General features: G+C 43.0%; 1 protein-coding gene and 1 pseudogene across 1 annotated transcript in view; both read left to right on the top strand.

The window, feature by feature from the left end:
• The window catches only part of LOC137653565 (protein hobbit-like), a 572,883-nt gene that overhangs the window by 208,369 nt on the left and 339,807 nt on the right, over nucleotides 1-24,707 (top strand). The window contains 5 exon segments of the mRNA XM_068387072.1: nucleotides 8,761-8,862; nucleotides 17,735-17,868; nucleotides 21,845-21,983; nucleotides 22,704-22,785; nucleotides 23,103-23,275. Coding sequence (XP_068243173.1) covers nucleotides 8,761-8,862; nucleotides 17,735-17,868; nucleotides 21,845-21,983; nucleotides 22,704-22,785; nucleotides 23,103-23,275 — 630 coding nt within the window.
• Nucleotides 14,244-14,362, top strand: LOC137653875 (5S ribosomal RNA; annotated as a pseudogene).

Raw genomic sequence — 24,707 nt, 5'->3', positions numbered from 1 at the left:
GCTTAGATCTGCTGGTCTGAATATCCACTTCGGTCTAGCCGATCTAAAAGGACTTTGCCTTTCTACTAGCTCAACAACAAGCTTTGGTGCATAGGACAGAGCACCTTGTCTCTAGCCAGGGTCTTCGTTTAGATAGTACCGTCAACCAACTGGTGGTCGGTCATGTTAGTGAACTTTGCCGTTTAACAAAGTTCTACAGATTTGTGTTATCAAGTGAAATTAAATTTTTTTTTTTTAACCAAATAAGGAGCCTGCTTGGATTTTGGCGCAGAGATGACCGATACACTGCAGGTTGGATCGGTGCTGGACTCTTTTGTCTCCTTGGAGGGTAACGTTGAGACAGCAGTTAAGGCAAAGTCTATTAGTTAGGACTACTTTATCCAGTGTGCAGTACCCCTCAAGGGCTTTTGATGACAACCCTGGTAAAGAACTTGGTGACAGCCATGTCATCTGGTTCTAGTTTGAGGAAGGCCATGACTACCTTCAAAGCCCAGCAAGGACCACCAGTTCGCATTACTTACTTCTCCGCCTAGTAAAACAGTCCATCTCATGCTGACTTAATCTCAGTCTTGCATTGCCTCTCCTTGTGTGTGCATATCCCACTTCAGTCCTTTTTGAGCAGAATCATGTTTTCATGTAGTGAAGTATTTGTATACTGTGGTACATATTCCAGCACAGTGTTTATTTTTACTGAGTAATGTACTATAGATGCGTGATTACCTACGGTATTGCACAAGAGACGACGCATCAGAAGTTGTGTCATGCTTCAAGACTGCTGCATAGAATTTCGTATGAAAATGGTTAGTGGTGTTTGTATAAAATATATACACATAATTAATCCTAAAGGCAGTATCATTGTATATATATTGTGCAGTTCAGTATTACAGTAATGTATAATATTGTTTGTTAACTATACAGTACAGTACTGTATGTAAATTACTACAGGTAGTGTACTCTACAATATGTAAATGCAGGCTATGAGTGCTGTGAGTTGTCAAACAGTATGAGTCCTCCGAACAAAAACAGCAAACACTTATAGTTAAGCTATACTTTACGGATAGTACTGTACATATACAGTGAACCCTCGTTTATCGCGGTAGATAGGTTCCAGACCCGGCCGCGATAGGTGAAATTCCGCGAAGTAGTGACATCATATTTACCTATTTATTTAACATGTATATTCGGACTTTTAAAACCCTCCCTTGTACGTAGTACTGTTAACAAACCACCCTTTAATGTACAGAACACTTAATGCATGTACTACAGCACCCTAAACTAAAACAGGCACAAATATTAAAGGCGATTTTATATCATGCGTTTCCTAAACACCTAAAAAGCACGATAAAAAATGGCAACCAATGTTTTGTTTACGTTCATCTCTGATCATAATGAAAAAACAAACTCATTTAGTGTACACATATATGTATAGGTTAGTTTTTGCATCGATTATATTGATTATACAGTATGTTGATTTTGTTATTACCAATGTTTTTACTTTATTTTTCTTAGGACTTCCAAATGAAATGTTTTTCTTTATGACGCCGCCTGAAACGACGGCGTCATAAAGTACTGTACGCTCAGTAAAAAACCACGCTCAGAACAAACAAGGCATTTAACGCGCATGATGATAGTGATTAAATAATGATACAGTACAGTATTTACAGTAAAAGCATTTACAAAATATGTTACCTTACAAATATAATTTACCGTATATATATAAAATCATACAGTACTGTACAGTACATATTGTACGTAGCAAAGCAGGAAAACAATTTACGAGAGAGAGAGAGAGAGAGAGAGAGAGAGATTGTTTTACTTACGTACTGTAAATGAAATTTTAAACAAAAAAAATCAATTTACGAGAGAGAGAGAGAGAGAGAGAGAGAGAGAGAGAGAGAGAGAGAGAGAGAGAGAGAGAGATTTTTTACGTATGTAAATGTAAATTTTAAACAAAAAAAATATGATAGGTTACAACATGTAGACTTTTAAACCTTCCCTTTAACTTAATCCATACAGTACAGTACTAAACTATAAAACAGGCACAAATACAGTTTTAGAATGTGAGAATATTAAAGTAAATAATAAAGATTGTTACTGTACTCACCACGAAAGGAAGTTTAAGAAAAACTTGAATGATGATGGCGATGAATTTGCTGCACAGTAGAAATGATGATGATGAAGCTGATGATGTGTTCTACTTTGCAGCCAGGTACTATTTTACGTCTCTTCAGACGGAGGTGTCTTTTCCTGGGACACCTCTTCAACTTCTTCCTGGGAAACTTCTTCAATTTCTTCCGAAGGCGTACTAGCAGGAGGAACTGGCTCTTTTTTGCGAGGCTGGAAGAACATTGTGATCGGAAGTTGTTGCCGCTGCTTCTTTTTTCGATCTAAGAGCATCTTGTAGGGAGTCATTATGTCATCAACCTTGTTGCAGAATTGCATCGACCGAACCATATCCTCGTCCCACTCTTGCAACATTTCTTTCAACTCCTTCGCATGGTTGCAGGCCTTGGCAAGCCGTTCTAATGTTAAGCCCGTTTCTTCGACATTTTCTTGGGTCTCTTCCTGGGTTTCACTCTCTTCTTCGCTTGCCGATTTCGTCAGGTCTTCGAGGTCTGCGTCAGTTAGGGGCTGGGAATGGCAGTCCAACAACTCGTCGACGTCTTCAGTCGTCATGTCGCCAAACCCGTCACCTCCAATTATGGCAGCCAACTGCACAGATTTGCGTATTGCAGAGTGTTGGATTTCAGCAGGTGTAAATCCCTCGTCGTCGTAAACAATCTCGGGCCACAACTTCTTCCAGCTCGCATTCACAGTTGCAGGTTTCATCTCTTGAAGTGCCTTCTGAATATTCTGCAGGCACGTGGCTATGGTGTACTGCCGCCAGTATGCCTTCAAGTTAAAATCTTCATCCTCATTATCTTGGGCAGCATCCACACACGCAACGAGGTCCGCCAAGGTGTTCTTCGTGTAGAGGGCCTTGAACGCCCTGATAACCCCCTGGTCCATCGGTTGAATTAATGACGTGGTGTTGGGTGGCAGGAACTCAACCTGAATGCCCTCATGCGACAGGTCAGTTGCGTGTCCACCAGCGTTATCCATAAGGAGAAGGATCTTGAATGGCAAGCCCTTCTCTAAGAGATATTTGCTGACTTGCGGGATAAAACACTGATGGAACCAGTTGGAGGTCAGCATCTTCGTAATCCATGCTTTTTGATTATGCATCCAGTACACGGGAAGGAGATTCTTATTTTTATTTTTCAAAGCGCGAGGATTTTTCGACTTATAAATAAGCCCCGGCTTTAGTAAAAATCCAGCAGCATTGCCACACATCACGAGGGTAATGCGATCCTTGAATGCTTTAAAGCCAGAGGCTTTGGCTTCCTCTTTGAACAGGAAAGTTCGCGACGGCATTCTCTTCCAAAACAAGCCGGTCTCATCCATATTAAAGACTTGTTCCGGCTTGTATCCACCTTCGGCGATAATATTCTTGAATGTCTGGTTCGCGTAAGTTTCAGCAGCGGCAGTGTCAGCCGAAGCAGCCTCGCCATGCAGGGAAACGCTTTTCAGAGCGAAGCGTTTCTGAAACTTCGCGAACCATCCTTTGCTGGCGGAAAAACGTTGTTTCTGAGGCTGGGAATCACTGGATGTCCCTGGTTGAGGATCATCTGCATCATCATCTTCTTCAGCATGGTTGCCGTCGTCGTCTTGAGGTTCCTTTGCAGCAAAATTCTCATACAAGCTCAAAGCCTTTGTTCGGATGGTGTTCGTATCCAAGGCTATGTTCTTCTTCCGGCAGTCGGCAATCCACACAGCTAAAGCACCTTCCATGCGTACGATAGTTTTATTACGCGTTGTAACGACTCGCTTCGCTGATCTGCTAAAGGTGATTGCAGCCGTCTTTCTAATGTTCGCCTTGTCCTTCTTGATATAGCGAACAGTAGATTCGTTGATCCCAAAATGGCGCGCAGCGGACGCGTAACTTCTACCATCTTTTAACATATCGAGAAGCGTAACCTTCTCAGCAATCGTCATCATCCTTCAGTGGCGTTTAGGCTCACTACCAGCCTTAGTAGAAGCAGAACGCTTGGGAGCCATTGTACAGTAGGATTTGACAAAAAGTTCAACTTAGAAAGGTCGCACACAGCACAGATTAAACTTCACAAACTTAAGAACGTCTACTCAGCGATACGCGGGAATAGAGAGTGGACGACCCGGGCCCGCGAGAACCTAGATGCTGGAAGCTGGAGATGATGGCAAAACACCAATCACAGGCTAGATAACAAAACTTGAGTTCTGATTCGTCATCTATCAGCGCTTGAACCAATCACAACCCGTCTTACAGTATATGATGCGTAGGTTACCAACTCATACAAGATACCCCGCGCATACCGTACGTACAGTATTAATAATAATAATAATAAATAATGATAATAATACAGTACAGTACTGTAATAATAATAATAATAATAATGATAATAATAACAATCATAATTTTATTAACAACAACAACAATAATAATAATAATAACAATAATAATAATAGCTTTACGTATGCTACAGTATTTTATTCTTTTGTAGGATGTGTGTGTGTGTCTCTCTCTCTCTCTCTCTCTCTCTCTCTCTCTCTCTCTCTCTCTCTCTCTCTCTCTCCTCGTACGCTTATTCGAAATGTGATTTTTGCAACAAAGAATATTATTGGATGCAGTACTACGTACGTATACATACAAAAGAATCTTGGAAAAGATGCACATCCATTACATTTGTAGTATAGTAGCCATCAGCAGCCTTACACCATTCTAATATGGTATGACTGCATCTGATTTGCGTTTCATGTTCGATTTAATTTTACTACGTACTGTATACAGTACTGTATTATCGTATGATCACATTCTCTTTTCGTGTTTTATTTCTTTCTGTGCTGAATTATATATCATATGTAATGCAATGAACAATCAGTAAGAGCAGATATTACTAATTACAGTATTAATGGAATTACAGGTAACAAAATATCGTATTTGGGGGTCCTCAGATTTCGCGGTATTTTCGAATTTTCCGGAAAATCCGCGATATGTATATATATATGGGTTATGGAAAAAACCCGCGAAGTGGTGAATCCGCGATGGTCGAACCGCGAAGTAGCGAGGGTTCACTGTATTACAATAGTCACTTGTAACAGACACTATAGGTGCATGGCCCTCAATCCACAGCATGATAAGGAAGAAACTCGAAAGATATGGAGCCTCTGCACAAAATTATTCAGTGTCATCACAGTAAACTGAGCGTACCGAGGCCTGCTTGATTTTCTAACGAGGGTCAGCCACAGTGTTTTGATTTTATAAGTGTCCCGATGACTACAGTAGTATTACGTACTGTACTTTACTATACTGTAGCCTTATTGTGTCCATTAACAGTGTACATGTGCAGATGTACTCTACACTTACTGAAATGTCTTCATTCAATTACAAAATACATATACCTGTACTGTGATAGAAACCAAGTAAAAACAATATTAGGCAGTACTTAGTGTACAGTATCAATTGACCGAGGTAGGCAATGGGCACTGAGTTTGTAGTGTTAGGAGTTATCCCACCCCAGGACAGCAAGTATCATACTGTATTCGCAAGTTCTCTTTCTTCGCGCCTGTCTCTGTTACCTAACCCCCCAAAGATTACGGGCTGACTTAGTTGTATAACTCCCCCAGCTCCTTCATGAGACAGTTATGCAGCTCACTTAAGGTAAATCATTTGGTGTATGTCTCAAGGAAAGATAGAATGACTGGCTCTTCTACCTCTTTCACACTCCTTGAGGTGAGCTAGCAGCCACAATAATTATGTTCTGGTCAGTCATCTGATGTTGGGGAGCTATACAACAAAGAACCTTTCTTACAGACTATTTGTACCAAGAAGAAACTCCTCCATCCTCCTTACAAGTGGAAGGATTGGTTAGTGTCTAACTTAAAATTTATCTTCATGTACCTGGTTTGGCACTTCTGATAGGTTTTGTGTGACTTGTTACTGGCTTCCTTTTAACCTAGTACTGGCTGAAGTGCTAGCAGCTATTAGGAGGTTGATGGAGTGACCTTCCTTGCTCCCTAATTGGTGCAGGAGGGGTGAAATGTCTCGGAAAGAAAAAGAACCTTCTTGTTTCCTTCTAGTGTGCTTTCTTCCAACAGTGAGCAGGTCTCATATTTTTAAAAAGGAAGGGTTGGTATACGTGGAGGAACTACTACATCTTCTTTGTCTACATCTTTTCCCACTTCTATGTGGGGTTGATGTTTCTGGTCAGCTCTCTCCCACCTTAACCACCCAACTCAGTCCTATGCTTAATGTCAAAAGGGGCTACTTTGACATACAGATGGGTGGGCTTCGCTCCCTGCACCACCTGTTGTTAACCAACTACCAACAGCCATTCCAGTTTGTAGTAAAGTCATCTCCTAATTTAATAGACTTGGCATTGTATAGCTGGGAAGAATACAGTTTTTGTAAGACTTGTTATATTTAATTACTTAAGTGTATAAATATTGTGCAGTACTAAAAGGTTTTAATGAGATTAGTTTTTTTACTGTCTTATTAGAGTCATTAATGATAGCTTATAAAATTTCTTAACCCTTTGAGCAGCTACTCATTACCAAACGATTTGGCACTGAAGCCCCGTGCCCTGTTTTTGGACATTCCACTTATTCATCTTAACACAAACGCTATCCAAGATAGAACTTTACAAAATTTATTATCATATAGCTAAACAAATTTCCTTTCCATTGGTATATAATGTTACTTATTTTATGAAATGTTGTTTATGTGAATAATAAAAGAAATAAAAAAAACTTGTAATTACTGGACATGAAATACGTTCAGTGGCACTGAAGAAACTAGAAAGATTTGATGTAAATTACACCCAATGTTGCTTAAAAGGGTTAATGATGTAAATGAATACTGATAGTTATAGGCAAAATATATATAATAAGTTATTTCACATCATCATCATCATCTCCTACGCCTATTGACGCAAAGGGCCTCAGTTAGATTTTGCCAGTCGTCTCTATCTTAAGCTTTTAAATTACTGTAAAACTTCCCCATTTATTACCTCATACTTCACACTTCATAGTCCTCAACCATGTAGACCTGGGTCTTCCAACTGTTCTAGTGCCTTGTGGAGCCCAATTGAAAGTTTGTTGAACTAATCTCTCTTGGGGAGTGCGAAGAGCATACCCAAACCCTTTCTATGTGCCCCTCACCCTGATCTCATCCGCATATGGCAATTGAGTAATCTCTCTTATAGTTTCTTTTCTAATTCTGTCTTGCCATTTAACTCTGAATATTCTTCTGAGGGCTTTGTTCTCAAATCTACAAAATCTGTTGAATATAGTTTCATTGTCATACCACGACTCATGTCCGTATAGTAAAACCAATCTCACTAAACTGATATATACAGTAGTATGATTTTTATATGTAATTTTGGGCAATTTGATTTCCAAATATTAATTTTACTTAACCTAGCCATTGTCTGATTTGCTTTTTTCAATCTCATTAAACTCTAATTCTAAAGACCCTGTATTAGAGATCATGGTTACTAAATATTTGAATATAGCTGCCAGAAATATTATGCTTTCAAAGATTAACCCATACAGTATACTGTAATGTGCTTTTACCATTGTGCTAATTTTTGGTGTAGTAGACACAAGGCTTCAAAACTCCATTTTAAACGACTGTTGATGGCAAGTAAACACCCCTTCAATTAGATGGAGGTACATAGTCTTAGCTGTTACACCTATCACTTCATTGATTATGTCCAAGAATTTTAAAGGATATTTTTTTTTTAGTAGTCATTCCCATCACAATTTGTGATGAGATGATTTAGTTAATTGATATTTCATTTTGATAGAAATGAGTTTCATCACATGAGTGCTTGGCTATCAATGATAGGTGTTTTTTCTTTTTTTTTGGAATTTTTGTGCGGAATTGTTAAATACCATATGTACTGGAATGTATAGTAAGTAGGTTGGCGTGAGAAGTTATATGCCACAAGTAACTAATACTAAGATGATGATCTTCAGGTGGACAAAAATGTTCACTGATGAAACTAGGAGTTATATCCTCCCTTCTATTGTTAAATTAAAGGAGGCTTTAGTTTAACAAACAGAATCTCAAAAAGTATCATTTTTGTGAATTCTCTTACTCAATCAGATTACCTTATCATCTTCTTCGGTTCACATACCTATTTCACAGATAGAGTCAAACTTTGATTGCTTTTGGCAACTTAGAAAGGATCTTCCATCTTACAGAGTGAGACCTTGTCCTTTTAGCTGCTGTTTTCCTTTTTGGAACCCTTTATTGGTTTATAGCAGGTGCTTTGATTATAATAAAGTATGAAGATGAAAACCATAAAAGTCAGGCTTTAAAGTGTATTGATTGAATTACCTTTACAAATACTGTAGTTAACAAGTTAGCTTGAGATTTATCCTTGCAAGGTTTCTTGGTAAGATGAACCAGACTATTATTTCTAAGAATTATGCTATGCAAATTCTTTAGCTGTCATACTATTCATATGTAAGAGATATGAATTATGCAATTTCCAGAACTCTCAAAAATGTTTAATTCATGTTATATGATCAAGTTTATTCTGTCGCCTTTTTGAGAATATGTGATTTTAATGATGTAAACAAATTTAGTCATATGTAAGTTCAGCATTGGTTTGCTGTACTTTTTCTTAGTTTTATCAATTTTTTTGCTGATTAACTGAGATGTTCTTTCAATTTTAGCTAACAGTGAAGATGATTTGGCAGTGTCTTGGAAACCCAAATGATCATCATTCTGTAGTGCTGTGTGCCCCAGATAAGCTTCCAGAATACTCAAGCAATCAGGTATTGTACAAATTTTTCCAACAAAATTTATCAATTATGTACTCAATGTAGCAGTGTCACTGATGTGGCATATTTCATTTTAGATTTCCTTTATGGCTGTACAGTTTTAGTTCATTTTGATGTGAACATTTATGTTGGTCAACATTTAGAATGTTTTACAAATTCATAGTTCATTATTAAGGGTTATGAAGCTATTACATAACATTAGGTGACCATGAGAACCAAGAGGTACACATAAAAGTCAACAAAAGAAGATCTAGAAATGAGATGCATTAGTATCAGTACTGATCTCTACCCAAATTTCATATAAGAATTTTCTGTGGCTTAAAATATCCCAAAGACTGAAATTTTTTATCATTCTCAATTTCAAACTGTGAGAAATAATGGATATCATAACAGACTTGTCATTCAAGACTGGGATTTCACACACAGATAGGAGAAACAAAGTAAGTGAATTAATACTGACATAGTACAGTACTATCTTGAATTAATTTCAACCTTATATGTACTTGAGCAAATTTATATTTGTTCCGTAACCGAAATACAAACCATGCTATTTACAGAGGGTTTACCTTTTAGCGCAGCTGAAATGGCGAGCCATTAGAATTTAACGAGGGTGTATTACCCCCGCGCTAGTTAGCGGGGGGGTAGGGGAGTGGTAGCTAGCTACCCCTCCCCCCCCCCCTCACACACACAGGTGAATGCTCACTTTCACTTTTGGCTCGGACTGTGACAGACGTCTCTGTCTTGGTCCTCTCTTGGCAGCCATTGTTTGTTTTGTCTTTACTTAATCGCTTACTTTTCATTTACTCAATATATATGTAAACATGTTTTCATGTTTGTATATATATTTGAGTATAGAAATCAGTAAGTTTCCTTTTCAGAGTTGTGTGTGTAGTGTACGATATCTACGTGGAGTCCTCGGCAGTTAGGCCACCACGGCGTAATTTTATGGGTGGCGATCGAGTTTGACTTATGTCTTTCTCTCTCTCTCTCTCTTGAGGTCGTTCACCCTTTTACTACGCGTTACTACGCCCTTGTAGCTTCCTTTCCGCGTGGGGGGGTTGCTACGCCGTACGTTTGTCTCAATTAGTTTATGAATCTAATTGTAGTTTTTTTTTTAAATTGCATAATTACATCGTTACATAATTATAATTGTTATAATTCTGTTTTGGTTACAGCTCTCCTTCTGTGAGTGTAAGTGGTTGTGAGGGCACGTGCCTGTTGTGTAATTCTTGTTTCCTTTCCCTCGGGATTCCTCTTCAGAGCCTTCCCGGGGGAATGAATGTGTACTAATGTTATTTGTTTTATTTTTTTTTTTTTTACAGTTACCGATCTAGTTCGTTTCTGTAATATGGCAACGGTGTGAGCTGTCTTGTTGAGTCCTGGGGATTCGGCTGTTGCTGCCTCCTCCCTTGTATTTTCGTCAGGGGCGTGTCTCCTTCTACTGGAAGTACTCCCGTGACGACGGACAGCTCTCCAGTTCATTTTAGAACTCTCAGGAGGCTTGCCTCCTTGGGCGGGTAACTTTCCTTCCGAGGGAAGTTTTTCCTGTCCAGGCTTGAGTTTTTCCCCTTTTGGGGGGTTCTTCTCTTGCCTTTTTTTCGTGCGACTATGCTCTTGGTGCTGAGCGATCACACCTGCAGTTTCGCTCAAGGGGCTGGGCAACTGCAGGAGCTCCTCTTCGGAGGATTGCTCCTTTTAGGTCCCTGGCTGACCAGTCTCTTCTACGAAGTGTTTTTCTTTCGTTCGCGAGAGAGTACACTCATAGAGACTCCTCTTCGGAGGATTCTTCTGTTGCTGTTGCTGTTGGCCTCCCTCGCCGTAAGGCCCACCATCCGCCTCGTCGTAAGGGCCTCTCATCTCCCTATAAGGGTGCTAGAGGCGCCTTTTTGAATCTCCGTTTGCAGCCTAGAACTCCTTTTTCTTGATCTTCTGCCTTGGTGCAGATGGACAGCAGTCTGATCTCGTCTTCCGACGGGCAACGGTCTTCCCGACGGACAACGGTCTTCCCGACGGACAACGGTCTTCCGACGGACATCAGTCTCCCGGCGGACAGACAACGGTCTTCAGACGGACATCAGTCTCCCGGCGGACAGACAACGGTCTTCCGACGGACATCAGTCTCCCGGCGGACAGCGATCCCTTTGGGGCAAAGGGTTGCCTCCCACGGGGGTTCTTCGCTTGCGTGTCAGGGTTCCCCTGCGCGCCCTTCTGCTGTGTTCTCTCCTGCTCCTGCTCAGTGTTAGCGCACAGGCGCTCTCCTGTTCATCAGCACTCTCATGATGATCATCCCTGCTGTTCCTGTTGGTTCCTGTTACGCGCCCTGTGCGCCCACGTTCGCCCTCGCGATCTAGAACTTCGGTTCAGGTCGGGGTCAAGGACTCTTCTTCTATGCGCAGGCTTCCACGCGTTGCCTTCTGCTCGTCAGCAATCATCAGCTCGCCAGCGATCATCAGCTCGCCAGCAATCACCTGTCTCTCGGCGATCTCCGGATCGCCCGCGTGTGTTACAGCCGGCACGCCAACGTTCTCCAACACTTCTGAAGGAACATGGTTCGCCAGCTATTAGCTCACCTGCGCATGCTGCTCACCATCGCGCGATCGCCTACCTGCGGTTGCTGCTCGCCATCGCGCGACCCTCAACTGCGGATGCTGCTCGCCATCGCGCGACCGCCCACCTGCGGATGCTGATCGCCATCGCGCGACCCTGCGCATGCTGATCGCCATCGCGCGACCCTGCGCATGCTGATCACCATCGCGCGACCCTGCGCATGCTGATAACCATCGCGCGATCGCCTACCTGCGGATGCTGCTCGCCATCGCGCGACCGCCCACCTGCGGATGCTGATCGCCATCGCGCGACCGCACACCTGCGGATGCTGATCGCCATCGCGCGACCGCCCACCTGCGCATGCTGATCGCCATCGCGCGACCCTGGCCTGCTGATCACCATCGCACGACCCTGCGCATGCTGATCACCATCGCGCGATCGCCCACCTGCGCATGCTGCTCACGATTGCTCACCTTCGCATGCTGCTCGCCATCGCACGATCGCTCACCTGCGCATGCTGCTCGCCATCGCGTCGGCATGCCACAACTCGCCATCGCCAACCTGCGCGTTAGCGCTCACCAGCTCGCCACCGATCGCCTGTTGATCCATATCGCCAGCGGTCTTCCTCGCCCACGCGGCAGCGCGTTTCCTCGCCATCGCGCTAACGCTTGCGTTCGCCGCCTCGGACTCGCGCTCATTCACCTGCCCACCCTCGTGACCGCTCGCCTGCGCGACCACTCGCCTGCGCGCCCGCACAACCGCTTGCCTGTGCGCCCGCGCGATCATTCGCCTGCGCGCCCACACGCCTACGTGCCTGCACGTCTACGCTCATGCGCGTCCGCGCCCATGGTCTCCAATGTTCGCCCGCGCGCGAACCAACAGTTTTCCATCGCGCGGACGGACGGTGTTCCGTCGCGCGAACCGACGGTATTCCGTCGCGCGAACCGACGGTATTCCGTCGCGCGAACCGACGGTGTTCCGTCGCGCGAATAGACGGTGTTCCGTCGCGCGAATCGACGGTGTTCCGTCGCACGCCGTCGCGCGAACTTACGGTGTTCCGTCGCTCGAACCTACAGTGTTTCTCCGCACAAACGTCGGCTTATTTCTTGCAGTATCCATTGCTCGTCTATGGGTTATTGCTCGCCGACCACCAGCTCTCGCCCTTCCTACCACGCTCGCCCTCCTTCTGCGCTCCTTCGCTCACCTTCGTTTGCGTTCCTGCGTTACCGCGCATGGGCGCTTCCACGTTCGCCCACGCGCAAATCTTTGAATTACCGTCGCGCGAGCTCCAGGGCGATTGCGACCACGATTCCCAATGGGGTTTTCCCAGCATGGCCAGCTTGGCGAGTTCTTCTGGAGCGTATTTCCAGAACACGGCCTCACCCCGTAAACGCAGAGCATGGCATTTGCAAGAATAGGAGAAACTTCAGGGAGATCTGAGCAACACTCCTCTTTCCTGAACCTGGGTTAGCCCTTCCCCGTCATTCCCTGGAAGGATTTTTGGCGGGGGGGGCTTTCCGTTCGAGATTTCTCCATCGGACAAGGGGTGACTGCTTACCCCTTCCTCTGGGAGCTTACCAGGTCCTTTCCCTCCTCGGTTACAGCCCGAGGTTTGGTTCAAGGAAGCTACTGGAAGATCATGGGTACTTTCCTCCTCTCGAGCTCAGGCACCTTGGCCTTTCGTCGTTAAGTATCTAACTTGCGGACAAGCTCGATGTTGTACCATCTGGACGCGCTGACTGAGGGCTTCCTTCGGGTGTCTCATCTGTGGAGGTCGACGACCTCAGACACCCTTCCATCCTTGAGAAGAGGTTGTTTGTGCCCAAGGACAGAGACTTAGACAGCGGCTGTGCGGAGGAAATCAACTTCCGTTTTCACTCCTCCGAGGCGCTTTCTTCCAGACTCTGCAGGGCTCCAGCGCCCTTTTCTTTCAACCACGTCGGCCTAAGTTATCGGCTACGACAACTGGGACAAGGTGTCCAATTGCAGTTTCCTCCTGTCAGGAACAGATGGCACGGGAGGCTCCCCCGGGGGGGCATAGTCCTAAAAGGAGCGGCAGAGTTCACGAACTCTAGGATTGCAGGTTTTTCGCTGGGAGGATGCTTAAGGTTACTCATCCAAATGACAGCTTTCCGATGCCCATTCCCGCACAATCTCTGTGATCAGCCAAGGATATCGCGCCTGCCGTCTCTGTCAGCGAATTCAGTGTCTCTGAACCTCTATGCCATAGCGTCAGCAAGAGTTGCCCGGTTGGGCAGAATGATCCATACCTTAGGCGAAGGTCTTCCTTAGGATCATCGACGGCTTCACCCCCGGTCTCTTCAGTCGATCCTTTCTTGTAAGGAAGGATCTGAGAGGGGATGTCCGTAGTCGACCTCTCAGCCCTGATCAAGTTTGTCGAACAAACTTCGGCCAGCGTAGACCAGCAGAATCGATCAGACTGGTAACGAGGCGACAGGACTCCTTAAACCCTGGATCGGAAGGACGGGTACTTTCAGTTTCCATTCCATCCATCTTCCAGGGAGCTCGTCGAATTCAGCTTAGACTGCAAGTATTCCTGCTTATGATGCAGTGTGGCTATCCCGCTGTGGCATAGCAGGTTTGTTTCCCCAGAGAACTCTCCCTGCCTTCCTCTTGGCCGCTCAGGTGCAGGCTTCCGCCTCCTCTGCTGTTTGGAGGGCTGGTCAACTCCGGTAGGCTCGGGTTCGACCTTCTTCAGCGCCGGGACAAGCTTCCGGATGCTTACCATGAGTGTGGGCTCATGGTATTTTGCTTGGAGCCTTCTCTTCCTCTGCCTCAACATCTGGAGTATCTGGCCATGATATTGAGTCAACGGCCTTACCACGTTGGAAACCCTGCTTCTCGTCCGTCCAGCGAGGTTAAGCAACGTCGGATCTGGTCGGTACTTGGATGGGTGACCACCTGGGGACGCCAGATTCTGTTACCACATCCTCCGAGCCTTCCTTTCAGTTGACTGTGGCAAGACTGAGGAGAGTCGCAGTTCCTGTTCTCAGTCAAGCAGAGCTTTCAGCCCTATCTTGGAACGTTTCCTAGTTCTCCTTTCCTCATTGACCCGTCTATAGTCCGAACGGTCGCCTCAGGATAAGTTCCATGTGGGGCGGTCCAAGTTCCGGTGGCTTCAGGCAATGTTTAACCGGACTTCCTGGCCCCTATGGGACCAGCGGAACTATTAGACCTGCAATGAGTGTTGACCTATGGAGCCTCTTGATGGTAGTGGATATTCTCGTCCTTTCCCCACATTCTTGATGCTGTTCTCGGACTCGTCAAAGGAAAGGGGGGGCATGTTCCGGTCCAGGCCTATGGTCAAGACCTGAAGGATACCTCTCCATCATTCAGGCAGGCTTAGGGGCCTTAGTCTGGCCCCTCTACAGATCCTACAGCTCCTGCCGAGTCGCCCCGTGCGCGTCTTCATGATTCTGGCGTATTCTAACCAGCAGGGGACGCATTTTCACACCTTCACATCTTGCAGTAGAGATACCAGGATGATTGAGATTCTCTCAATACCACCATCGGCTCTCTCATTCCAGGCAGGGGAATGTTCTCTCCGACTATCCGAGCAGAGCCTCGTAGAGAGAGTGTACCTGGGGGTCCTTGACCTTGGGTAACCAGCAAGTACTGGTCTGGGGGACCTGATCGCGACAGCTTGGAACCTCAAGCTTCCGCTGTTCTTCCCCCCAGTCTCAGACCCCGAGACTCTGGCAAGATTCATTCCGGTGATGGTGGGACAACTTCGACGCCTGCGTCTTCCCTCCTTTTTGTCTGTGGACAATGGGTCTCAACAAGACCAGGTTGTCTGTCAACCTTTCAATGGGAGAGCTCCACTGGGACTATGCGCAGAACGGTTTCTGGACCCTCTGCTTCCCCTGACGGAACTCCCGGGAGAGCTTCTCCCACGGCGCAGACTACTCAAGCAACCACACTGCGACATCTCTCCCGAACCGGGGCGTCGCTTCGGCTTCATGCCTGGAGACACTACGCCTCCTCCTCAAGAAGAGACAACCCGCTACAGTCGCGGTACGGAGGTCGCGTCATCTGCGATAGTCATCCACAGGGGTCTTCCAGGCAAAGTGAAGAGTCTAAGGTGGTTGGTGCCGTGGGAGATATACCTCTTCCCTTGAGGCCTCTTCTCCAGCAATAACGGTCTTATTGCCTTTCGGCGGGAGGAAACTCCTTTCCGCTCTCGGCAATGAAGCCTGTCGCTCAGCCTTTCCCTGACCTTCAGGCTTAAAGGAATAACTTTTTCCTGCCTGCTGGATCTATCCTCGCTCATGCGAAGCTACGATTGTCCCTGCCCTAGTCGGAGGAAGACCTCCAACTTGGAGCATGGCTCGGACTTTTAGTCCTTTAAGAGATCTTCTCAAGACCCTTTACGACAGGCCTCGGATTGTATTCCGCCTTGGGTCTCCTGCTCACTCTGGCCACAGCCAGTGTGTAAGCAATCTTCTTGGTCTCTTACGACTCCCCCCTTTCTAAGGAAGAGGGGAAGGCAACATTCAGGTTCGCTCCTGAGTTGTTGGCTAGACTCAGAATCTGGGGGTCCCGGCCCTTCAGTCCAATTCATTCAAGATTTCGAGTCTCCATTCTGTATCTGATGTCCCAAGACCTTCTCTTTCTTGCCAGTAAAGGAATCGAGAGGTTAGCGCTGGGAACAGCTGCAGTTTGTCCTCAGTTGCAGCCGATTTGGGAGCACAAGGAGGACACGGGGGAGAGTCACCAGTATACCTCTTCAGCCCGGACTCGGACATTCATCTCGACCTGTCTCCAGACCCTCCCCCGTCACGTCGCCCTACAGCACGATGTTGGATACATCGCAACGTCCCTCGCCTTCGAGTAATACTACTCTGTGACGCAGGTGCTACAAGCTGGAGTCTGGAAGCGTCTAATGACCTTCGCAGCCCGCTTCCTGCAGGGCGTGACCCACAGGAGTCTCGATATGTTTTCTATCGCTCTGTGGTGGCTACACAACAGCTGGTCTAACCTCAGGCTCCTTTTTGGACAGGTAGCAGAAGGTTGAGGGCATTGTTATCAGGTTTTAGTCTACATGAACGAAAGAAGCATGTCTGGCTCTTATTTCTTTCTTCATCATCCCCTCTACGGGGAAGCAGCATCCTGGTCTCTGCATAGCTGACCTCGAACCTCTGCAGGTAAACCATGCTTCCTTGTGTTCCGAGTATTGAGTCAATACTGTCGCGTCCCCCATACCCTGACGAGGTGGTATTGGGAACGTCCTAACCCAGAGTTCCTTCTGGAACTCCAGGTCAACTGCCTAGGACGGGTCACACTTCTTCCTTCACACACAAGCTTACGTAGGCCACATGGTTCCTTGCGGAGCAAGGAACTTGTGAGGTGCAGGGACTCCTTTTCTCGAGTGCGACTCACTCGGATTCTGAGTCCCCGGGTAAAGCCAAAGCCAGTATGGCTGGGGACTTTCCACCCTACCTAAGGGGTAAGTCACCCTCTGTAAATAGCGTGGTTTGTATTTCGGTTACGGAACAAATGACAAATTCGAAGATAATTTGTATTTTTCCTAACCATACAAACCTTAGCTATTTACACATATTTGCCCGCCAGCCCTGTCCCCCAAGACAAGTCCTACCTCTAAGTGAAAGTGAGCATTCACCTGTGTGTGAGGGGGGGAGGGGTAGCTAGCTACCACTCCCCTACCCCCCCGCTAACTAGCGCGGGGGTAATACACCCTCGTTAAATTCTAATGGCTCGCCATTTCAGCTGCGCTAAAAGGTAAACCCTCTGTAAATAGCTAAGGTTTGTATGGTTAGGAAAAATACAAATTATCTTCGAATTTGTCATGTTTTTTTCTATTTGTTATGGAAGAACTATCTGCAGTTTGCAGTTGTTGAATACTGCCATTAGTTTTATAGCAGTTATTACAAAATGAAGATAACCTATCATTCCAATTTGTTAAGAAGACTTTTACATTGTAATTATAAACAGTTGCCATTTTTTAAAGATGCTCATAGATAACACTATGGTGTATGTTTGACAACTCTCAAGCTTCAAGAATACAGTACTGTAAATTAAAGATTTTTTTTCATTTATATAGTGAATAGAATTCACTTTGAGGTTTGGTTTCCATATATTTTTAGTTACACTAGGTTTAGTTAGTTTGATATTATTTCCATTTCAGTCCAAGCTCCATTTTTCTTTTCATGTTTATCCATCTACAGTATATGTATCCCATTAAATATGGATCATCTGTATGGTATATAGAAAAATATAGTAGAGGTTACATGATTAAGATTGCTTTATCTTTAATGGTGATGTTTGCTTCTTTTCACAGGAACATGATTCGTACCGAGTGTTTCGTTCCCAGAACCTAAGTATGAACATTGGGTTGGAAACCAAGACACAGAAAAAGGACAACACTGTAATCAATCCAGTTATTGAAGCGCTTTTCTATGGGAGCACACTCAGGTACTTTGTAGGATTTATTGTAGAATTTAGGGACTTTGAAGCTTATATTTAATACTCCTTTGGTACTATTCAACATGAACTAGTACTGAATTACTGTATAGTAATATCTTTTTTTTTTTTTGCTGAAGAACATGTTGCATTCTTGTATAGACTTATATATAAAATTCCCAATCTGTAAATTAAATTTCTGTACAGTGTTTAAATTTAAATACTGTATAAGTGGCTGTTTTCTATTCAGCAAAACTCTGGAAGTAAAGTACGGTAGATTTAAGATGTTGTAGATATCATTACTGCGAAACTCACCCAATGTTAATATTGTTTCTCCCATGAAGCTGTTGAAATGTTGATGTACCCTTAAATTGAAAATTTCCCACTTTTTTTCCTTGCAAATACCTTCCCCTGTAGTTAAATTTTGAGGTAACCTGGAGGTTGATGAAAACTATCTAGGAGTGGGTACATCACAGTTACTTTGTCTTTCCAGTTCTCTTATTGCTTAGGAGAGTGTCGGGAGGAGTTCTAAATAATCTATCCTCGATCAACACAGTGTTAATTATGTGATTTTAGGTTATTTATTGTTTTAAAAGCAGATATCTTCTGGAATTGCTAAGTGTCTTTGAGAGTGATTCAAGTAACTAAGTGAAAGTGTGCCGGGAATAGGATTGTGTTTTGTGCTATAGTTTTGAGGAATGCTGTTCACTAGCAGTTTCTCTTCTTAAGAGTTATGTTCAGCAGATAGCTGATAACTGTAATTGTTCTAAAGTTAAAATTAAATTAATATTTAGTTTAGGGGAAAATCCAGAGAAGAATAAAACTAATAAATATATGACGTGGCAATTATTCCTTGAATAGGCTATTTATTATGGATTATATACCAATAATGAATAAGGTAAATATAGTTTTATTACTTTTATGTAAATAAATATGCAATAAATAAATAGGAATTTCTCATAACTATGTACTTCTTCTTGTGATCGTTTTCCAACCAGACACTACTCTGGTTGTCAGGATATATTGTAGTCCATTAAATCTGTCATCTGGCATTGCCACTCTTACAACAACTTATCTGCCCCCTCTGTAGCAAGTATCTTGATCATTTCAATTTGAAACTCTGATGGGCCTGGTACTTTCCCATTCTTCATTTTACTCAATGCCCGCTTCACTTCTGTATTACGTATCTCCATTGCTGACCCCTCCACCCTTTGTGCTTCTCCCAGCTCCTCTTTCTCATTTTCAGTATTCACTAGTTGCTCATAATATTCTCTCCATCTCCTCTTACTGTCATCATTCCTATGCAATATATTTCAATCTGTATCCTTGATGACTAGAAGTTGCCCCAAATCCTGTCTTTGCCTTTTCCTCAAATTTGAAACCTCACAAATATCCTTTTCTCCTTCCTTTGTTCCTAGATCACTCCTATATTTAACATTTAATCATTTCTCTTACTTTGTGCATACCTCAAGAAAGTATATTAACCGAGTCTCCCTGTGAGTCCACAATATTTTCTATAGATAGATTTATTTAAAACACTCAACTCATAGCATAAAACTGCAGAGATCTTAATGAACAATTGCTAATTTTGTTAAACACATGTATCCTTTTGGAATTTTCTCATTAAAGGGGGGGGACTCAAAAACTAAATATAGCCAGCTTAGGTATACTAATACTACCAACCCTTGGTGGTTTCACTCTCATTGACGCTATCATAGTTATTGCCATGCTGCTTTTAACAGGGCTTGGGTACCTGCAAATGTTTCCAGTTCCTTGCAATTGATTCAAGTTGCCATAAATTAAGACTGACAGGTGAAAAACTTGAGAAACAGGTCTCTTTTAAACCTCTATGTGGGTAAATAGTTTTGCTTAGATCAAGAGGCTTTCAGAGTACTTACCCTGCAAGGAACTTCAGTATCTCATCTGGTCTAAAGCCTGAGATTCGGCAGTAAGGTCTTTCAGTCATGGGACCATGGTGGATTAAAGACTAGAATCCTTATCATATTGAAGATGATTCCAAATTAATTCTGTGTCCATTGGAGAAGATAGCCTTACTCTGGGGTCCCACAGAGGGAGATACAGTTTCTTCTGAGAACCACCAGTTAGGGCTCTCCCAGGATATGGTTCTTATCTTCCCAGTCGTGTTACAAAACTCCCTATTTTGGGCAATACTAATGTCCTTTTCAGGTTTGGACAACCTGTAGCCCTTGGGGACTCCTGTTCCATCGCATAGATGGTCGAGTGTTTAGGTTGTTTTTTCCAGAAATTCAGAGTTTGAATGCTTGTTCCCTCCCTCCTTCCTTGGCCTACCTTCAAGATCCTGCAATGCCATGGCCTTTGGATCTGCGAGCACCAAAGGGCACCTCAGCAGGTTTTCTCTTGTAGCAATTGAAAGCAATTCACACTTTGTCAAAAATGCAAAAAATATCAACATATAAAAAAACAGAGCGATGTTGCTTACATATTTGTAGAATCAAACTGGATAGCATGAGATACTGAATGTTGCAGTTTCTTTGAGAGTGATTCTGTTGTTCAAGAGGCTATCAGTGGCAAGGATACTGATAAGTGGCCTCTGCCAGCCAATAGCATTCCTTGTATAAACTCATCTGGGCCAGCTTGGCTATGTCCCTTCCTCTTCATGAGTCGTTTTTCCATACAAATGCATGATTCTTTTTGTTAATTATAGCATACTACTTATTATCCTCTTCCCAACAAACTGTATATATTGCATTCTCGCTACAAAACCGAATTTCTGTATTTTTGTTTATTACTGTAATTTACTTTATTAAAATTTAGTCCCAAAAATAATTATTTTTTGGAAAAAATATGAAAATTTGAAAAATTTTAATACCTATCTGCCCACACAGAAATCTGCTATATAAAGAGGACTCTTTCATATAGATTTACATATAATACATTTATAATTCCTCAATGTACTGAGAGCTTGATGGGTGAACAGTGATTTAGTGAGGGATTAATGTACAGTACTGTATAGGGTTTCAGGATATCCAAAGCTTTATGGGTTGGTCTTGGCATAGTGTACAATATTTATAAGACACTACTGTACTTTAAACAAATCAAAATAGTACGGCATGCTTGTATTGTTCTTGGTTTTATTGTGGCACATAAATGGGGAATTCTGGCATGGGTGAGAGATCGTCAACCAATCCTCTCTACTGATATACCCTGACAGACATCTAACCTCCTTAGGGGTAACCCCTTCTAGGTGAATGTGTCAGATTATTAGTTCTTTCCACTCATGTGATGTAAGTATGGACTTTTTTATGCCTAGTGTTATAAATTTATAAACAACTTGATCCTTGAGTCTACTGTTTTTGCTCAGGTACTATTCCTTGGGGACCACCTAGTTCCTAACCCATAAAAAATGGGTTTTAACAAAGGAAAAATCTATTCCTGTGAGGTACTGTGTGGTTCCCAAGACTCTTACATCATATTACTCATGAAAGGAAGTGGGGTATAGCTGAGGCCTACTTGTATTGGGAAATGATGGCTTCCGATGGTAAACATATATCAAGGTGTCTTTGCCATTTTCCAAGGGAGCTTTTGTGTGCCTCAGTGAGTGAAATCTTGTCTTATAGCAAAGAGATATAGCATAGAAGGTGCTCTGGTGGATTTTAGAGAGCCTGGAACCCAATTTTGCATTCACTCAGTCTGTGTTTGCATGCAGATACATTCTCCCTAGGACAAGGAAGGTGTTATTTCTTTAATATACTGTACCCTGTTATATTAGACTCCTTACTCTAGCCTAATATGAAACTCCTTGGGGCCACACAGTATAGTACCTCTCAGAAATAGGTTTTTCCTTTGTCAAAATACTTATTTTACAAAATAATGCTCAACAAAGTATCTCCCGAAAATAGATTTTTCCTTTGTCAAAATCCCTTTATACAAATAATTGTTGTTACATGGGAGTTTGGTTTCTGTTATTGTTGCTTGAAGATTTTTATGTTCAATGTTTTCCTTTTAGGTGGTTTGAAAATCTCAAGTTCATTATATCTGGTGTGTCACGTCCAACTCGGCGAGGTTCTCTTTTCAATAACACAAAACCTCGCAGACCTCAACTCTCCCGGCATTATCATACTGTACATTTGTCATTGTCATTTCAGGTATGTGGATCTTACTGTACAGTACTCTGAAATATTTTATGATAGAAATTCTTATTACGATTTCAGGCTTATATTTTGTGTCATAATAACTTTTTCATAGTTTTAAAGAGCATAAATAATATAGAGCAAATGTCAAATGATTACTATTAAATACATGATAAAAATTTTTCCAATTGAAATTATAGCTATAGTAGTGAGGTAATACAGTCTCTTACATTGTAATTAGCATGCTGGTATAGAAGCATTTTATTTAGCTTATGCTACTTAACTAAATACTTGCCTGATAACAGTGAAAACTTATTTTCTTAAATCTAACCCATTTTGGTGTTTACCCTGGAAATGAGTAAAATTGCAAAATATTTTTTTTATCTGAAGTAAAGTTTTATACACAGTAAGAATTAGAGTAATAGTACTGTAACTGGAAAAAATGCTTTTCATTTAATGCTCATTAATCTAAATTTTTTATCCTTAATTTCAAGATCATCAGTGTTTTGATTAATCTGACTATTATGACACGAAATTTGATGTGTTAAGATTGGTATGTACAGTACTGTACAGTATTTGAATTAAACAATTGTGAGCTAGATACTCTTTATATATACTGTATTTGCATTCCCCTGTTGTTCTTTCATTCCATTCCTCCTTTATGATGCTGTTAATTACAATTAAGATAAGTTACGAAAGTGTTTGATTATAAAGTTCTCTGTTCTGTTTTTGCAGAGATTTGATGTAAGGTATTGGATGTCTGTTGGTGTTAAAAAAGGCTTCCATCTTAGTGGAGAGAGACTGTCGTTAAGCTCAGGTGAGCTTTTATTTTTTAAATTGTGTTTTTACTTTGCTTAAGTGCTTATATGGGACCTACATGGTATAATATAGGTTATTAGTATTTTTCCTAAACTGTTTATGAAAATATGCTATGATATGCTCAAGTATGCTCATTTAATGCAAAGAATTCACTTGTAATAACCATATTTGTTAGATGCCGAGTGCTGCTGTTGTAGAGGCTCTATAATTATAGTTAATGTTATAAGTGTAGTGTGAAGCTTGACACGGCGTATTCTATTTATGGAAAATAATTATGATAGCAATAAATGATTGTTTTATTTCCATTTCTTTCAGAGCACAACTTATCTTTGATCCCTATCAATGATGGCCTTAAGCACCGACCTCGTAGTTCCTGGAGCATTGCATATTTGAATACTGAACTTTGTCATGCTCAGATTTGGCTTCAAAGTGTCCTGAAAGATCACCCCTCTTTCAAAGAAGATGGAGAGGAAGAAGAACTACCTCAGGTTTGTTCCTACACATAAAAGTCTTTCATGCTTTAAAGTAAGGAATGCCATCAGTGGAGCTGGAACTACCCATCCACTTGTCAAAAACGTTTTACTTCTGTCTTCAGCCTCAACGAGTACGAACGTACTAAAGGCTCTGATATTTTTCTTTAACTTTCCATAAAAGATTGTTGTCTGTTGCTGATACATGTAAATTAGCAAGAGATTTGTACTTGCCAGAGAAAGAGTGGACCCTGCAACTAGTTTATGGCTAAACTGGAAGTTAATCTACACACTCTGCTTCTTGTTGGGAGCACGAGTGTTCGCAATCACCCCCATGTGCTGAGAGCAGGTCTTGGCCTCCTATGTTGTGACAAGCGTATGCTTTGAAGGGGGAAGAAGAAAGCTCAGCCTTCTCTGAGTTAGTTTTGGCAATGCTCAAGAAGACACAGAAGAGTTTCACATCTGTCTTTCCCTCATTGAGTGCAAGTGGTGCTATTGCGGCTTCTGTGCATACGCCCCTGGAACAGTCCTATGGGATTTTGCAGGAGGAGCAAGGAAGTCTCAGATCTTCGTCGAAGGGTTTTCAGCTATGGTGCTGCATGGCGTTCCCCCAGTCTTCGTTGCACCTCAATAGAGATTTGAAGCTCTTATTTTGTAGCCATGCAGACCGCCGGCGATGAGTTTGACCTTAGGAAGGCTTGGCCTTCCTAAGATTTGGCCTGTCCCCCCATTGGTGAATCCCCCTATGTATCCCAAGCCTAAAAGACTGTTAAAGACTACACCCTTATAAATGTGCCACTGCCTGCATGTAAGAAGGCCCTAGCACAAGTTGATGCTACAGTATTTCCAAAATTGGTCGTAAGTTGGCTCTGGAGCCTAAATTGTTGATGCATTTTGTCCTGGTACTTGTGCCATCCCTGTTATTACCCCTTTTGAGGTCACTCCTGTGTCTCTCACCCCAATCCCTGTGCCCATCACCTCAATCCTTGTGCCCTACCCCAACCCTTGCATCTCTGGCTCTGGAGCCCATAGCTCCCTCCGACTCTGTGCCTATGATCTAAACCACTGTACCTCTGTTGTAAGCCCTATTGAGTAAGCCTACCTCTTCCCTTTTGAAAGTGTTCCCCCTATGTTGTGTCTTGTTGGAACAACAAGTTTGGTTTCTCCCCTCAGGGGAGCTTTGTTGCTGATGGTCAGTCAAACCTTGACTTATCTGCTTGCAGAGCCTAAGGAGAGGGCTAGTAAGAGGAGGGAACATGTCCTCTTCAACTTCTGATTCTAATTCTGATTTTCCTTCCAAGAAGTCAAAGAGGTCCAGGAAGGCCAGTCATAGTTGTAAGGAGAGGGCTCCTTATGACACTACCTCTTTTTCAAAAGGGTGGGAGTGCAAGATCCTTGAGCAGTTTCAAGCCCTATGCTTCATCTCCCCGGGGCCAGGTCCGCCTCCCCA

Source organism: Palaemon carinicauda, chromosome 14, assembly GCF_036898095.1.
Source record: "Palaemon carinicauda isolate YSFRI2023 chromosome 14, ASM3689809v2, whole genome shotgun sequence".
Classification (NCBI taxonomy): Eukaryota; Metazoa; Arthropoda; class Malacostraca; order Decapoda; family Palaemonidae; genus Palaemon; species Palaemon carinicauda.
The sequence above is the reverse complement of the archived record's forward strand: the minus strand, read 5'-3'. Positions and strand labels throughout refer to the sequence as shown.